At 45.6% G+C, this 18,667-nt stretch overlaps 1 protein-coding gene across 1 annotated transcript; it reads left to right on the forward strand.

The window, feature by feature from the left end:
- The first annotated feature begins 10,197 nt into the window (after positions 1–10,197).
- LOC143941137 (uncharacterized) lies at positions 10,198–18,317 on the forward strand. The gene is made up of 2 exons (XM_077463140.1): positions 10,198–10,744; positions 16,214–18,317. The coding sequence occupies exon 2, from the start codon at positions 16,418–16,420 to the stop codon at positions 17,696–17,698; it is 1,281 nt and encodes a 426-aa protein (XP_077319266.1). The 5' UTR covers positions 10,198–10,744; positions 16,214–16,417; the 3' UTR covers positions 17,699–18,317.
- Positions 18,318–18,667: the final 350 nt, after the last annotated feature.

Raw genomic sequence — 18,667 nt, forward strand, 5'->3', positions numbered from 1 at the left:
AGGCAAAGCGTAGTCTAGGCAAGCTGGGTCATACACAGGTAGATCAGAATCCAAACGGTACAGAATCAGAAGCAAGTACGGAGGGTCAAACAAGCCGGGTCAAACACGAAAGTCACAGAGCAAATATCAGCTGGATCAAACATGAGTGAACTCTAACACGAGCGCTGACTGAATGCTGATACAGGTGATTTAAACGTGAGCAGGCCAATCACTGTTGTTTCCCAGACACAGGCTGTGTCAGGTGAGTTGTGCTGGGTCCTAAAGGGATTCTAGTACTGACAGTACCCCCCCTTTCTCGAGGGGTTGCTCCTGCACCCCCAGGCTTACTTGGATAACGGAGATGGAACTTCTTCTTAAGTCGGTCAGCATGAAGATCACGAGCTGGTACCCAAGATCGATCCTCTGGACCGAACCCTTTCCAATGAACAAGATATTGTAAGGAATTGCGCACTCGTCTGGAATCAAGAATAAATGCCACTTCATATTCTTGACTGTCCAACATATCCACAGGTTCTGGTTCATTTACTAGGAGGCTGGAATGAACAGGTTTCAACAATGAAACATGAAAGACATTTGGAATGCGCATGGATGGGGGAAGTTTTAATCTGTAGGACACAGGATTAACAATCTCCGAGATTTCATAAGGCCCGATGAATTTTGGGCCAAGCTTTTTAGATGGAACATGCAGGGACAGATTCCGAGATGATAACCACACTTTGTCACCAACTTTATATTCTGGAGCCTTTAAGCGCTTCTTGTCAGCAGTTTTCTTAAAAGCCTGCACAGAGCGGGAAATAGCATGATTTACATCGGACCAGATTTTGGAGAAATGTTCAATAGTGGTGTTGGCATCTGGAACATCAGAGGGCGGAAGATCAAAGGAGCACACACGAGGATGCAACCCGTAAACACAAAAGAAAGGAGAGGTCCCTGTAGATGTGCTGGCACAATTATTAAAGGCAAACTCTGCCCATGGAAGGATGTTGACCCACTCCACCTCATCTTTGGCCATCAGACAACGTACCATCTTCTCTAGAGTCTGATTAGTCCTTTCTGTTTGGCCATTAGTCTCAGGATGATATGCTGAAGAATATGATAATTTAATCCCCAGCTGAGAGCAAAGGGCCTTCCAAAACTGGGCTATGAACTGAGAGCCACGGTCAGAGACAATGTTAACTGGTGCCCCATGGAGCCTGAAAATGTGCTTAATGAATAAAGATGCCAGTTCTTTAGCAGATGGAAGCTTCAGAAGCGGAACAAAGTGGGCCATCTTACTGAACCTGTCTACCACCACCCAGATCGTGGAACATCCCTGGGACAGAGGCAAGTCTGTGATAAAGTCCATAGATAAATGGGTCCAGGGACAGGTAGGTATTGGTAGAGGACGAAGGAGACCGGGGGGCTTAGAGGTACTGCTCTTGCTTCTGGCGCAAACTTCACAGGCCTGGACGAAGGCTAACACATCCTGCCTAAGCGATGGCCACCAGAGGTTGCGAGAGACAATCTCAAAAGTTTGTCTAAACCCTGGATGTGCTGCGGGTTTTGATGCATGTACTTGTTGCAATACCTGCAAACGAAGAGCCAGGGGCACAAAGAGCATACCAGGGGGAGTGGAGGGAGGGGCTTCAGCCTGTGCTGGTAACAAGGCCTCAGAGATGTCAGTCTGGGTAAAAGCCAAAATCCTATCCTCAGAGATAATGGGTTGAGGAGGAAGCGGAGGAGGAGACTGATAAAAAACTACGAGACAAGGCATCGGCCTTAATGTTTTTTGGACCTGGTAAATAAGAAATTGTAAAGTCAAATCTGGAGAAGAACAATGACCACCTGGCTTGACGCGAGTTCAGTCTTTTAGCAGAACGGATATATTCAAGGTTTTTGTGGTCAGTCAGAACTATGAATGGATAGCGAGCTCCCTCCAGCCAATGTCTCCACTCCTCTAAAGCTAGCTTTATGGCTAAAAGTTCTCTGTTGCCTATATCGTAATTGCGTTCTGCTGGGGAATATTTACGGGACAAGAAGGCACAAGGGTGGATGGCAGCGCTTACAGGATCTTTTTGTGACAAAAGCGCCCCCACTCCTACTTCAGATGCATCTACCTCTACAATAAAAGGTAGCTCAGGAACAGGATGGCGTAGAATTGGTGCAGAGGTAAAGGCTTTCTTTAACTGGGTGAAGGCTGCCTGGGCTTCAGTAGTCCATTTAAATGTACTAGGAGTCTTCCTGGTGAGAGAGGTGATGGGATGTGCAATGGTGGCAAAGTTCTTAATGAATTTTCGATAGAAATTTGCAAAGCCCAGGAAGCGTTGAACTGCCTTCAGGTCTGAAGGTGGTGCCCAGTCTAGAATGGCTTGAACTTTGGCTGGGTCCATGGTGAGGCCTGTGTCAGAAATTAGGTAGCCCAGGAAAGGTACTTGTTTAACATGGAAAATACATTTTTCAGGCTTTACAAAAAGGGAGTGAGTCTTTAGTCGGGCTAATACCGAGCAGACATGCTTCTGATGTGTTTCAAGATTGGGAGAGTAAATCAAAATATCGTCTAAATAAACAAGCATGAAGCGACCCATCATGTCACGGAAAATGTCATTCATGAAGTTCTGAAAGACGGCTGGTGCATTCCTGAGGCCGAAAGGCATGACAAGACATTCGTAATGACCATCCTTGGTGTTAAAGGCCGTCTTCCATTCATCGCCTGCACGGATTCGCACCAGATTATAGGCTCCCCTTAAATCCAGTTTGGAGAAGATTTTGGCTCCCTGGATTTGAGAGAACAACTCTGTGATGAGAGGGAGAGGATACCGATTGGGAATGGTTATTTTATTTAGACCTCTGTAATCAACACAAAGTCGCAGTCCTCCATCCTTCTTCGGGACAAAGAAGCATCCTGCTCCTGCGGGAGAAGTGGAGGGACGGATGAAACCCTTAGCTAGGTTTTCCTGGATGTATTCTTGCAAAGCAAGATTCTCTGGTTCAGACAGTGGAAAGACTCTCCCTCGAGGAGGTGTAGTGTCAGGCAAGAGGTCAATGGGACAATCATAACTGCGATGAGGAGGTAAAGTGTCAGCAATTCCTTTAGAAAACACATCCCGAAAGTCCTTATAACAAAGTGGAATCTGTTCTATTCCCACTTGACAGGTATCAAGTCGAACAAGGTGTTGGATGCAGCTCTTTTTACACTGATTGGACCAAGCCAGAATATCTCTTGTTGGCCAGTCAATTACAGGATTGTGCTTCTGAAGCCAAGGAAGGCCTAGGATCAAAGGAGTGGATGGAGAGTCAATGACAAGACAAGAAATCTTCTCCCAATGCAAAGCCCCTACTTGTAACTGGAAAGGGTTGGTGGATTTGAGCACCAGGTCTTGTGAGAGAGGCCGATTATCCACAGAGATCAGGTGGACTGGACAATCTAGAGCATGAGTTTCCAGGGACAAAGAGGTGATCAGAGTTCTATCAATAAAATTCTCAACTGCTCCAGAATCCACCAAGGCCAGCAGTTCATGAGCCCCTGTCCCAAAGTGTATCACAGCGGGTAAAAGTATGCGATTATCCCCCTGGGGAGATGAGAGTAGACCTAAGGTGACCTCCCCGCAATCACCTAGGTCCTGGCGTTTCCCGGACGTGTAGGGCACGAACGGAGCATATGACCCTTGAGGCCACAGTATAAGCAGAGTCCCATATTACGCCTGCGTTTGTGTTCCTGGGCAGATAACCGGGTGGAGCCTAACTGCATAGGTTCTTCCTCAGATTTGGCACTGGAGATGGAATAATCAGGTGGTAAGGAAGGTATACAGTTTGCCACAGCCATTGTTTGTTCTCGCCTCCTCTCTCGCTGGCGGCGGTCAATTCTAATAGCTAGACACATAGCCTCCTCCAGTGAGGCTGGGTAGGAGAAGTTGACCAGAGCGTCTTTAATCGCATCTGAAAGGCCAATTCTAAACTGGCTGCGGAGAGCTGCATCATTCCAGCCAGATTCCGGGGCCCACCTGCGAAACTCTGAGCAATACATTTCAGCTGTGGTAGTTCCTTGTTTTAAGTTACGCAGGGTCGATTCTGCAGTAGCAGCACGATCTGGATCATCATATAGCAACCCAAGGGCTTCAAAGAAGGCATCTACTGTTAGTAAGGCTGGATGGTTAGGTTCCAGGTTAAAGGCCCAAGCCTGGGGGTCACCCTGTAGCAGAGAGATAATGATTTGAACCCTCTGAGTTTCATGGCCAGACGAGGATGGCCTCAACTTGAAATATAATTTGCAGCTGTTTTTAAAGTTGCAAAACGCTTTACGGTCACCAGAAAACCGGTCGGGCAAAGGAATTTTAGGTTCAGATGGAGTTTTAGTAATGGTGGTAGTAGAAGGAGATTGCACCTTGGTGAGCTCTGTGGCCATTTCCTGAACTTGATGTGATAAACAGCAAAGTTCTTGTGCAAACAACTGAGCCTGTTCAGGATTCATGATAGGTTTCCCTTTATGTATTGGCTCGTGTTAATGTCAGGCTAGGTGCAGATAACAAGTAACAGTTCAGGTGTGCTGATTATACAAAGAGTTCAAAGCACATACCATGAGCAGGTCTAAGCAGAGCAGGTCAGCTGAGACTTGTAGTACACCGCTGCAGACGAAGGTAGATGATTGCTGGACCTTGTAGTTCACTGCTGTAGGTGAGGATAGATGATTGCTGGACCTTGTAGTTCACTGCTGTAGATGAGGATAGATGATTGCTGGACCTTGTGGTTCACTGCTGCAGATGAGGGTACTAGTAGAATCAGGCAAAGCGTAGTCTAGGCAAGCTGGGTCATACACAGGTAGATCAGAATCCAAACGGTACAGAATCAGAAGCAAGTACGGAGGGTCAAACAAGCCGGGTCAAACACGAAAGTCACAGAGCAAATATCAGCTGGATCAAACATGAGTGAACTCTAACACGAGCGCTGACTGAATGCTGATACAGGTGATTTAAACGTGAGCAGGCCAATCACTGTTGTTTCCCAGACACAGGCTGTGTCAGGTGAGTTGTGCTGGGTCCTAAAGGGATTCTAGTACTGACAAAGAATGCAAATTAGTGCTCAGTATTTTTGTGGGGAGATTTTTGCCGATACAGAACGCTCATAAATCTTGGGTGGGGGGGTTGAGCATGTTTTTACAGGTTGCACCATTGGCTGTTATATATTGGGGTGGCTGTGGAAGATATTACAGGGTGCACCCATAGGTTGTATTATATATTGGAGTGACTTGAGGAAGTTATTCCGGGTTGCACACATAAGCTGTATTGTATATCAGGGTGAAAGAGGGAAAATATTTCATATTGCACCGTTGGCTGTATTATATATTGGGGTGACTAGGGGAAGTTATTATTTCCCCTAATGGGGTGACTGTATTACATATTGGGGCGACTAATGAAAGATATTACAGGGTGCACCATTGGCTGTATTATATAGTGAAGTGACTAGGGGAAGATAGAGGAAGATATTATAAGTTGCACTTATAAGCTGCATTGTATATTGGGGTGAATAAGGAAAGATTTTACAGGTTGCTCTCCATTGGCTGTTATATATTGGGGTGGCTGGAGAAGATATTACAGGTTGCACCCATAGGCTGCTGTATTACATATTGGGATGACTGAAGAAAGGATATTACAGGCTGAACCCATGAACTGTTTTATAAATTGGGGTGACTGGGGGAATATATCACAGCTTGCAGCCTTTAGGCTGAATTATATACTGGGGTCAGAGGCGTATCTAGGGTATGGCAACCATGGCAAGTGTCATGGGCGCCATGGGGGGGGGGGGGGGCAAAAAAGCCACCCCGCACAAAAAAAAAAGTCCCACCCGTCCTCTCGTGGCCGCCTTCCGCACAATCTAGTCCCCAGCGCCACGGTCAGCCTGCTGAAGCACAGTACTTCATTAGCAAGTGAGGAGGGAGGCAACAGGTGGCCCCATGACGGCTGATGAGTTGGTTCTGGCCAGAGTGACCGCCCCTAGCCATAGGGAAACTGGCGGAGGGGGAGCCTAAAGCTCCGACTACCCTCCTCTGCACAACTGCTGTCTGCTTCATCTTCTCTTCTCACGGGTCTGTGTGACGTGGTCGGTGAGGACTCTGAAGTGGAACTACCAAGGCCCGTGTCACCTGCCACCATCACTCTAATCAGGCACTGACATTGGTTGCAATCAGGCACTGGTACAAACTGTAACTGCCCATTGGTGCTGGCTTTAGTCAGATACTAGTACCTGCTGCAATCAGGCACAGGTATGGTATGGACTATAATCAGGCACTGATAATGGCTGTTGTCAGGCACTGGCGCATGCTTTAATTAGGCAGTGATGCTGGCTGCAATTAGATAATGGTACTCAGTTGTATTCAGGCTTTGGTACTTGCTGTAATCAGGCACTGGTACCAACTGTAATCAGGCACTGGCACTAGTTGTAATCAAGCACTGGCACTGGCTGTAAATAGATACTGACACTGGTTGTATCAGGTACTGGTTCTGGTCATAATCTGGTACTGGCTGTAATCAGGCACTGTCACCGGCTGTATCAGGTACTGTCACTGACTGTAATCAGGCACTGTCACCGGCTGTATCAGGTACTGTCACTGGCTGTAATCAGGCACTGTCACTGGCTGTAATCAGGCACTGTCACTGGCTGTAATCAGGCACTGTCACTGGCTGTAATCAGGTACTGTCACTGGCTGTAATCAGGCACTGTCACTGGCTGTAATCAGGCACTGTCACTGGCTGTAATCAGGCACTGTCACTGGCTGTAATCAGGCACTGTCACTGGCTGTATCAGGCACTGTCACTGGCTGTAATCAGGCACTGTCACTGGCTGTAATCAGGCACTGTCACTGGCTGTAATCAGGTACTGTCACTGGCTGTAATCAGGCACTGTCACTGGCTGTAATCAGGCACTGTCACTGGCTGTAATCAGGTACTGTCACTGGCTGTAATCAGGTACTGTCACTGGCTGTAATCAGGCACTGTTACTGGCTGTATAAGGTACTGTCACTGACTGTAATCAGGCACTGTCACTGGCTGTATCAGGTACTGTCACTGGCTGTATAAGGTACTGTCACTGCATTTATGGGTGCTGGTGAGGACGCATTTATAGGGGCTGATGTTACTGCATTTATGGGGGCTGATGTTACTGCATTTATGGGTGCTGATGTTACTGCATTTATGAGTGCTGGTGAGGCCGCATTTATGGGTGCTGATGTTTCTGCATTTGCAATTTGTTAATTGGAAGATTAAAAGATTTTGACTTGCAGTTTTGTTAGCTGTTTTTTTTTGTTAAAGCGGGGTTCCACCCTAAAGTGGAACTTCCGCTGATCGGATCCCTCCCCCCCTCCGGTGTCACAATTGGCAACTTTCAGGGGGGAGAGGGGTGGAGATACCTGTCAAAGACAGGTATTTACACCCACTTTCGGGCATAGACTCCCGTGGGAGTCTACGCCATTTCCTGTCCTGCCGCGCTGTCTGCTGGGACACACACGGGTCTCAGAGACAGCGCGGACAATTCCTATTGCGCTGCGTGACTCGCGCATGCGCAGTAGGGAACCGGGAAGTGAAGCTGATTCGCTTCACTTCCTGATTCCCTCACCTAGAATGGTGGCGGCAGCAGCCGAGAGCCGAGCGATCGATTGGCCTCGGCTGCCGGCATCGCTGGAACCCGGGACAGGTGAGTGTCCATTTATTAAAAGTGAGCAGCTGTAGTATTTATAGCTGCTGGCTTTTAATTTTTTTTTGTAGGTGGAATCCCTCTTTAAGGTTATCTGAAAGATGGGTTTCAAATGTTTTGACAGGGGCGCAGTTTCAGTTCTTGCCATAGGCTCCATTTTCACTAGATACGTCTCTGAGCGGGGTGCAAACAATTTCTAATGAAAGGTGTGCATTCATGGTATACAGATCATCAGCAGCATTACATAGTTACATAGTTAGTAAGGTTGAATAAAGACAGCAGTCCATCCAGTTCCACCTGAGTGAGTATCTACAATTGTCCCTATCCCTGTAAATTGCACACTCACATCGGTCCCTACCATCAAGGAGCCCACAATCCAAGGTCCCCATTCATATACTAGGGCCAATTTTGGACAGAATCCAATTAACCATAACTGAATGTCTTTGGAGTGTGGGAGGAAACTGGGGTACCAGGAGAAAACCCATGCAGGCACAGGGAGAACATGCAAACTCCAGGCAGGCAGTGTCATGGTTGGGATTTGAACCAGTGACCCTTCTTAGTGCTAGGTGAGAGTGCTACCGACTACACCACTGTGCCGCCCGTAATTACGGTTTATGGTCTCATATAAAACATCAGCATGGTGACGGCATCAGTGGCGTAGCTTGAGGCTTGTGGGCTCCGCTGCAAAAGCTGACCTGGGGCCCCCACCATTACCATCTGCTGCTTTTACAGCGTGTTTGGCCCTGTCACTCTATGTGGGTGAAACTAGACGCTCAGGGTGCCCAGGATGGGTTTTGGTGGGCCCCGTAGTTTACTGAATTACCTACACAAGGTGACCCAGCCAGCACTTTTCCCCAGTGACACAGTGTACTCTGGAGCAGACAACCTCTGAGGAGTGGAGACCGACCTGAATAATATCAAAGTTATCAAAGATCTTTTTTTATTTTTAAATAACAAACATGTCATACCTCCACTGTGCAGCTTGTTTTGCACAGAGTGGCCCCGATCCTCGTCTTCTGGGGTCCCTCGGCGGCTGTCTCGGCTCCTCCCCACATCAGCTAACTCCCTCTGGGAAGCGCTCCCCCAGGGGGGTTAGCTTGCGGGCGTGCTCCTGAGTCCTATCCATAAACTGCCGACTACAGGACTCGGCCCTGCCCCCCAGCCCTCGCATCATTGGAGTTGATTGACAGCAGTGCGAGCCAATAGCTGCGCTGCTATCAATCTATCCAATGAAGAGCCGTGAAGACCGGGTCAACATCAAGGGCGCTTTCGAAGCGGGACATTCGAGGACTCAGGTAAGTAAACGGGCAGGGGGGGGGGGCTGGGGTCCTGCAATCGCCAAATGTTTTTTAACCTTAATGCATAGGAGGCATTGAAATGAAAAAACATGAACTTTTACAACCACTTTAATATTAGGGAGCACTGCGTTAGCGTTAAAGTGCTGCCCGTTTTAGTGGCGCTTTACTGCTGTTTTATTGCCATTTTCAGCCACTAGCAGGGTGTTTTTAATCCCCAAGAAGGGGTTAAAATGCCTGTGTTGTGGCGCATCCGAATCACTTTTCAGGCACTTTGGAAGCGCTGCCCTTTCAATAAAATGGGCAGGGGCGGTGTATACAGGAGCAGTGTAAACAGGGGTGCCGTAAACAGGGGCGCCGTAAACAAAGGAGGTGCATACAGGGGAGGTGTATACAGGGGAGGTGTATACAGGGGCGCTGTGTACAGGGAAGGTGTGTACAGGGGGCGGTGTATACGGGGGCGGTGTATACAGAGGAGGTGTATACAGGAGCGGTGTATACAGGAAGGGCGTATACAGAGGAGGCATATACAGAGGAGGCGTATACAGGGGCGGTGTATACAGGGGCGGCGTATACAAAGGAGGCATATACAGAGGAGGTGTATACAGGGGCGGTGTATACAGAGGAGGTGTATACAGGAGCGGTGTATACAGAGGATGTGTATACAGGGCGGTGTATACAGCGCTCCTAAACTGCCCTAAAGATGCTGCTTGTAGGACTTTTTTCACCATCCTGCAAGTGCACCCCCCCCCCCCCCCTAGTGTGAAAGCCCTCGGGATTCTACACTGGGTAGGCATGAGAGGAGCTTTACAGGCGTTATTTTTAGCACTCAAACACCTGAAAACTGCCTCTGAGAGAAAGAATAAAACAAATGACACTGCAAAAATCTAAACTTAGCTCACCTTAGTGGATATTGTCAGTCATTAGAGCAATGTACAGAGCCCCATCATCACATCAGAGCCCCCATCATCACATCAGAGCCCCCATCATTACATCAGAGCCCCCATCATTACATCAGAGCCCCCATTATCACATCATTCCAGGATTTTGTGTTTGGAAAAAAACAGAATGTACAAACAAAGCAGGGAGCCACCACAGCCCCCCCCCCCCCCCGGGGGTAAATATGGGGTCAATAACAGTAATTAAGGGGCGCTCTGAAATAAACTAAAATGTGAAAAAATTAATCCACCAATTGTCAATAACAGTGGCATTAATAGAAAATACTTATAACAATTGTAAGGATTGAGGTATGTTGAAACAAAATGGCTGACCGTATGTCATACTAAATACATGTATTTTTCTATCCTTCTCTGTAAAATAAGGATTCGTCATCTATTGTCACGTACTCATCAAGAAGAGGCCGCATCAGCCCTAAAAAGCAGTCTACGCCCAGAAGATTGTCTTATCAGCTGATAACACCCGGAGAATTGTCTTTACTTTGAAAATGTTGTTTTTTTTACATTTGCTGATGTTTGCTCTTTTCTGTCTATAAAAGAGAAGTAATAAAGAGCTCAGAGCCACAGTCAGTCAGAGACAGTCAGAGTTAACGACGGACTTCTGAGCAGAAATACTGAATACCTCTGTGTCTCTTTGCTTGGATAAGAACTCTAACTAACAATTGGGAAACGGTAACATAACCTGACAAATAGGTGACTTGTTGAGGTCACACCTAACATTTCTGGCGCCGCGAATAGGGACTCGCTGAAGAAACTACAAGAGGCGAACGAACATAAGGACGGAACAAAGAGGCTGGGCACATCAAAGAACCACAGACAAATCCTGCGCAGGTAAGAAAAGCTTTATTTTCTTATAAACTCTGTGCTTCTTAGATTTGTGCCCACCTGATCTGTCTGAATTGTTCTTCAGGTAAACACCAACCTCTGTAGTAAGTGGGTCTTGAACTTAATATTTTGGCTTATGTTACCGTTGTTTCTTGTCTGTCTACTTGTCATCTGTCTGTTGTGAATGAGATAAGCCCTGTTTGTATGGTGTGAATTGAAACATATATCATCCCAATGGGTAACGGAATGCGCCCTTAACTCGTAAGAGTACTTTGGGGGTCCGACACTTAAGTTTGATATACGCTTTTTGATTCATGAGCCTAAAAACGGGTTGAAAGTATAAGTCCTGACTGCCTCGATAAAGCAGGAATAAGAAACGAATGCTGAGAGATTCCATGGTAATGGGAAGGGAAATAAGGTCTCCACAAAGCCCGGAGATCTAGTCATATGTGTTTGGCCACCAAAAGGGAATGCTTGTATATGTTGTAGCCGTCAGTCTGGTCATAATATTTGTCAGTTGGCTAGCATATAAAGTAATTCGATCTCATCCAGGAGAGGTTTTTTAGTATTTTGGCACCCTAGGAGGAGAAGGCAACGAGACACTTAGTAAGTGATCCAAACGCCACCTAGGCAGGACTGTCAAAATGGGCCAGACACATGGTAAACCCCAGGAGGAATCTCAGAAATGTTATGCTGTTAAAGACATAATTACAATGTTGTATGGGAAGGATAAGGCACAGGGCACAAATAGGATTCTCAAGAAATTGGGGATGGATGGAGAAAATGGATTAAGTGTAGAAGGTTGGGAAGAAATAAAGAGAGATAGACAGGGAGAGATATTGCAGAACAGATGGGTATCACAAATACAATGTTTAATTAAGGTTTCCAACAGGGCTGAAGAGGAGGGATGGGAGTATTGTCAGGAAAAGGGTGGATGGGATATGAAGGTCCGACACAAAAGTCTTCCTTCTGCTCCCGGCGATAGGGTTAATACGGGAGATACTCCACCTCCTTATAACACTACCACACCAGGTAGCGAAAGACCAAAACTTTATCCTTCCTTAAGAGGAAGAGGATGGGTATGCCGAGTATGCGGTATCCAGAACCCAGACTGGGCACAGGAATGTGTACATTGCGGCGCTCAAAGACCAGAGCCCGTAGCTCCAGTCCATAGTCGGACTAGGGTAATACAAGTAAATAATCCAAATGCGGGTCAAGCAGGACAGCCACCTACAGTGACCCGACAAGTCGTTCTGAGGACATGGACACCTTGGTCGGCTGACACTCTTATGGCATTAATACAGAATGCTCCTGATCCCGTAGCAAAACCTGCCGCATTCTGTAGATTCGTGACACAATTACTAGACACACATGAAGCAACTTGGCAAGATGGGGAAGATATATGTAGACATAAAATGACACTAACGATGTTTAATCAATTTATGAATGAAATTGCTCCACATAGACCACAAGGGGATCCTACCACAGATCCACCAGGAGTACATCCTCGTCATATAGACTCTAGACCCCTGTTTATTGCTCAGTTACGAGAATTTTGCCAAGGGAAACAGCAGGAAAGGGGTTCGACAGCGCCCATAAAACAGGCCCCAGGTCAGACTGTTACAGAATTTTACCTCAACATGGAAAGCATGATGGCTGACGAAGGTCTAGATTTAGCCTTACCCGTCACCATTAGGGCTTTCAATCGACAGTTTATGGAAGGACTAGTACCCCAAATAGGTGACAAACTGAAGGCATGTACTCCCGAATGGAGAGCCATACGGGACAGAGGAACATTGTTGCAGAAAGCACAAGGCATAGAGGCTGATTTAGCAGAAACTAAACCCAGAAGGACACCGGGAGTTAACACTGTTGCCCGGGTCAATGAAGGAGGGAATTCCTCCCGTAAACCTCTTACCTGTTATTACTGCAACAAGGTGGGACATATAAAAAGAGACTGTAGGAAAAGGATAAAAGACGAACAGGAAGGAAACACGGACAGAGACACGAGGGACTACAGACAGAGGCGTACCAATGATAGGGACGATCCGACCGCATGACTTGCCCCAGTCCTAGCTGAATCAGAGAACAAAATGCTCCACATGTTGATGAAGGTGGAAGGTAAACATATTCCTTGTTTGGTTGACACAGGAGCGCCACGCAGTCTGTTGTCTGATTCAGTAGTCCCTCCACACATGACGTCCCGTGACACCATACCCATAAGTGGTTATGACGGACTCCTGACTGATGCCCCGCTGACTAAACCTTTAAAAGTAAAGATAGGAAATCACATGTTTTTGTCACGCTTTTTGATTTCCAGAGGAGCTCCCACTAATTTATTAGGAGCAGACATTCTTCAGAAAATAGGAGCGAACATTACTTATCACCCAGATGGCATGGTCACCCTAGCAATAGGAGATGACCCAGAGGGTATAGAAATCTGTAGTAAAATACAATGCTTGGAAGAAGAACCAGAACCGTCCAATACGCCCTCACCGGAAATAGACCAAATTCTGTCTAGCCTTCCAGAAGGGTTATGGGAAACACATCCAGCAGACGTTGGGTTTCTGCCCATACCCCCGGTTACTCTACAGCTGATTCCAGGAGCAGTTCTCCCTCAGCAGAAACAGTACCCACTCAGTGCGCCCCAGGAAGCAGCTATAGAACTACAAGTGGAGGCTCTACTTAAAAGTGGAGCATTAAAAGAAATACAATCACCAGCCAATACCCCATTGTATCCAGTTAAGAAAAAGACATTGGGGGATGGCCCAATAAGGTATAGGATGGTACAGGACTTAAGGGCAATAAACAAAATATTGGCCCCAATAACGCCATTAGTACCGAACCCGCATACCTTACTGTCAGAAATACCATCAGATAGCTCCTCATTTACAGTTGTAGACTTGGCAAATGCTTTCTTTTCTGTACCCCTGGCGGAGGAATGTCAACCATGGTTCGCGTTCCGCCTTCGAAACCGTCAGCTAACCTGGACACGCCTACCTCAAGGAATGGCGCATTCGCCAACTCTATACTCACAAGCCCTGCAGACAGTGTTAGGAGAATGGCAACCACCTGACACTTGTGTATTGTTGCAATATGTAGATGACCTATTGTTATGTTGTCCGGATAACGATACTTGTTTAAAAGCCACTCTCTCATTGTTACAATTCCTGGCTGAAAAAGGGTGCAAGGTGAATAGAACTAAGTTACAGGTATGTCAGAAAAAGGTTGTCTTTTTGGGCCACTGTATATCCCAGGGTACTCGACATCTCACTGAAGACCGAGTCCAGGCCATAAGACAAATGAATATCCCACGCAACTTTAAGCAACTTCGTATGTTTCTGGGAATGGTATCATATTGTAGACAATGGATACCACATGCCAGTTCTCTGATGCAGCCATTATATGATTGCTTGAAAATAGTACCCTATGTACTCACAGAAGCAGGTCATGAATCTTTTAGCACCTTAAAAAGGTTACTAATTTCGGCACCTGCGATCGGGATCCCTGATTATACCAAAACATTTCATTTGTACATTGCTGAAATCACGGGACACGCAACAGGGGTGTTGACACAACAACACATCAAACAAAGGCCGGTAGCATACTTCTCGGCGGCTCTCGATCCTGTCTCTAGAGGATCACCGTCCTGTGTACGAGCAGTTGCAGCAGTGTCAATTATCATTGACAAATCCTCAGAAATTGTCTTAGACAATCCTGTAGTGGTACATACCACACATGACATACACGCCATCTTATCACAGGTCCAACCAAAACACATATCAATGGCAAGGCAGCTGCGTCTACAATGCACCTTGCTCCTACCCCCCAATGTTACCTTTCAGCGATGCACTTCTTTTAACTTAGCACAGCTTTTACCATTACAGACAGATTTGACAGGGGGGAGTAATGATGATAATGGTGTAGATACAGCACAAGATACTCAGGATTCTGACACACTTTCATTTCATGACATAACATCTGATGAACACGATTGTTTCCAACTTATGGAACAAGAAACCACGGGGTTCCCACATGTCACAGACATACCCATTGCAAATGCAGAACACACACTGTACATAGATGGTAGTAGATTTGCCGATGACAAAGGTAAATATCACACAGGTTATGCTGTGGTAACGGACACACAGGTAATTGAGGCAAAGTCACTACCAGCACACATGTCGGCACAAGAAGCGGAACTAACCGCTCTAGAGAAAGCCCTAGAACACTTAGAGGGACAAGAAGGGAACATTTACACTGATTCCGCATACGCCTACGGTGTGGCACATGATTATGGCCACATATGGAAAGCTAGAGGTTACCTTACAGCAGCAGGCACACCTGTTAAACATGGTGAAGGAATCAAAAGAGTCCTGAACAATCTTCAAAAGGTTATAAGAGTAGCCATCATGAAGATAGCGGCACACACGAGCGCAAAAACAACTGAGGCAAAAGGAAACGCATTTGCAGATTTAACTGCAAAGAAGGCAGCTCTAGGGGAAGTAAGCCCTGAGACCTTAGCCACGGTACAGGTGAGTATGCCCGAAACCACATGGCAGCAGCTAATGGAACTACAGGAACAAGCAGGGGCTATTGAGAAGGACCGTTGGGTTAAGGAGGGAGCTGCACCAGGCCTTGACAATGTATGGAGAGAAGGAGACAAAATATGTCTACCCGCTTCTCTGTACCCCGCAATGGCAGCGGCTGTTCACTTACCCACTCATGTCAGCTCCAATTCTATGTATAGGATTGTAAGCCAAGGATGGCTAGCCCCTGGATTCAGTAGTACTGCAAGGAACTACTGTGCTGCATGCCAAATCTGTCTGATTAATAACCCAGGACAGAGAGTGAAAACCCCACGTAAACATCAGGTCCGGGCCCAATATCCCTTTCAGAGACTGCAGATTGACTACATACAAATGCCTAAGAGCGGCCCCTTTGAATTTGTTCTCGTGTGCATCTGCTTATTTTCAGGCTGGCCAGAAAGTTATCCTGTGAAATCATCTACGGCAAAAGCCACCGCCAAGAAACTGATTACTGAGCTGATACCTAGGTTTGGTCTCCCAGAAACAATAGAATCAGATAGGGGGACACATTTCACGGGAGAAATAATGCAAAATGTGATGGCAATGTTAGGGGTTCAACAAAGTTTTCATACTCCTTACCACCCACAGAGTTCAGGATCAGTAGAAAGAGTAAATGGTACAATCAAGCTGAAAATACAAAAAGCTATGCAGGAGTTGAACAAACCATGGCCTGAGTGCCTACCCTTAGCTTTGTTCTCTATTAGGTACACCCCAACAGGAAAAACTGGGTTATCCCCATATGAAATACTGTTTGGAAGTGCACCTAGATTAGGTTTATATTTTCCTCAAAGTATGCAATTACAATGTGATAGTTTAACTACGTATGTAATACAGTTGCAACAGCGTCTGACTAAAATCCACAAGAGTGTGTATTCTTCTCTTCCAGACCCTAATTCTGTCACAGGTACTCACGATCTACAACCAGGAGACTATGTGTATGTAAAGAAACATACCAGAAAGACACTGGAACCAAGGTTTGAAGGTCCTTTCCAGGTGCTATTGATTACAGCAACCTCAGTGAAATTGGAAGGGAAACCTACCTGGATCCACGCTTCTCATTGTAAAAAGGAGCCAGTTGGCAAATGACAACATGTATCTTTTTATTGTTTCAGTAATTCTGGCTAATAGTTTGGTTACCTCACAGAATAAAATACACAAGGATGAAGGATTTTCTAAAAAAATGTTATTACTGAAGTTTAAATATGCTTATGCCCAGAAGTCAGGATATGAGAAATGTTGGATTTGTAGCAAATTACACCCCAGCACAGCAAGTATACCACTGATGGCAGTTCCTATAAACTATACTGATCTTGCTAACAGTAGCATTAACATAATTAGAACAAATACCAATGAGACAGTAATGTTTAAGTCAAATGGTCTCGCCTTTTTCCCTGATTGGTGTTTCAACTTAGGGAACACAACGGGAGGAAATGGAGAATGCCAAGACAGCAAGTTTAATTTGTCCATTGTCATATTAAATGGAAGCTTCTATCCCAGTAATTCCAGCACACACCAGACATTATCTGACTTCCTCACTAACATTGTGGATAATAATGTTAGGTGGTTAGTATCCAACTTATCCCTCTATGGATACACCTCTCGTTATAGAAATGATATCAGTTCAAGATCAGTAGCTCTAGGAAATAATATATATATCTGTTGTGAGGATAAATGTTATACTTGGATACCTAGAAAAGCTCAGGGATGGTGCTACCTCGCAAGTTTAGTACCAGTAATGGGAGTAGTAGGTGATGAACGAGGTGATCACCTATTAGAAGCTAGCATGCACCCTAGATATCCCCTCAGGTATCGTAGTAAAAGAGAAATATTCCTGAAGAAGGACATGGCATGGGCTTGGTTCCCGTCCTGGACAGGATGGGGTATAGACTTAATGAAAAGACTAAATAACTATACAGGAATTATTAATGATGTTTTGGAGAAAAACTCTGATGACATTACTAAGTTAAATCTGGAGACCAGAGCCATCAGACAACAATTAGAATTACATGAATTAGCAATTGAAAGTATGAGTGCAGCACTGACAGGACTCTGTGAAACTACTGAGGACTATGAGTGCTGTACTTGGATACATAACACCAGCATTGAGGTACCTGACTATTATGACATCATTGCACAACACCGTACGGAAGTAAAGAATTTACAAGAGAAGGCCCGAAATATTGGTCGCGACTGGGATCCGTTTGGTGGAACTTTTAGTTTCTCAGGGTTATTCTCTTGGGTTAAGAAGGCAGCAATGACGATTATAGTGGTGCTCTTATTCGTATTTTTCTTTTATGCATGCTTTAAACTGCTCATGTGCTTTTGCAAGAAAGCCAAGGTAAATGATGCGGAAAAGATGGAACTTTTGTGAAGATAGGTGGATTTAGTTTCTTGACATCACCCATCTGTCAGAAAAGCCACTCTTCCTGAATTTTAGATGTTGGTACTGTCCAGGGGGGATGGGTGTATACCCCTCTGACAACTCGCGGTCAGGGAGAGTACTCTGGATATAGGCTGACTAGAACTTGTTCAGGTGGACCCAGGGCAAGAGGGAGGGGTGATGTCAAAGGGGGAAATGTAAGGATTGAGGTATGTTGAAACAAAATGGCTGACCGTATGTCATACTAAATACATGTATTTTTCTATCCTTCTCTGTAAAATAAGGATTCGTCATCTATTGTCACGTACTCATCAAGAAGAGGCCGCATCAGCCCTAAAAAGCAGTCTACGCCCAGAAGATTGTCTTATCAGCTGATAACACCCGGAGAATTGTCTTTACTTTGAAAATGTTGTTTTTTTTACATTTGCTGATGTTTGCTCTTTTCTGTCTATAAAAGAGAAGTAATAAAGAGCTCAGAGCCACAGTCAGTCAGAGACAGTCAGAGTTAACGACGGACTTCTGAGCAGAAATACTGAATACCTCTGTGTCTCTTTGCTTGGATAAGAACTCTAACTAACAATTGGGAAACGGTAACATAACCTGACAAATAGGTGACTTGTTGAGGTCACACCTAACACAATGATCTAATCACCAAATACAAAAACAAATATAATATCAATAAATAAAAAAATGGAATAAGCTGGACATTGGTGAACCACCAATAAAAAATAAAGTCCCAAATAACGTGTCTCTACTTAAATAAATTCTGCAGATCCAAGTGTAGAAACAAATGTTAATCGTGATATAGCAGCAAATCGGAAAGGCTTGCGACTCCCTTCACCAAACACGCAGCAATACACCAGTTGTGGAGATGTAAGTCCAAACTGCTTACCAGATTCGTTTGACCACTTTAATTAAAAAGCAATGCCGCGTACACACGGGCGGACTGTATGGCCTACT

Source organism: Lithobates pipiens, unplaced genomic scaffold (assembly GCF_037356315.1).
Source record: "Lithobates pipiens isolate NorthernLeopardFrog02 unplaced genomic scaffold, aLitPip1_a1.2 Scaffold_3, whole genome shotgun sequence".
In the NCBI taxonomy this organism is placed as follows: Eukaryota; Metazoa; Chordata; class Amphibia; order Anura; family Ranidae; genus Lithobates; species Lithobates pipiens.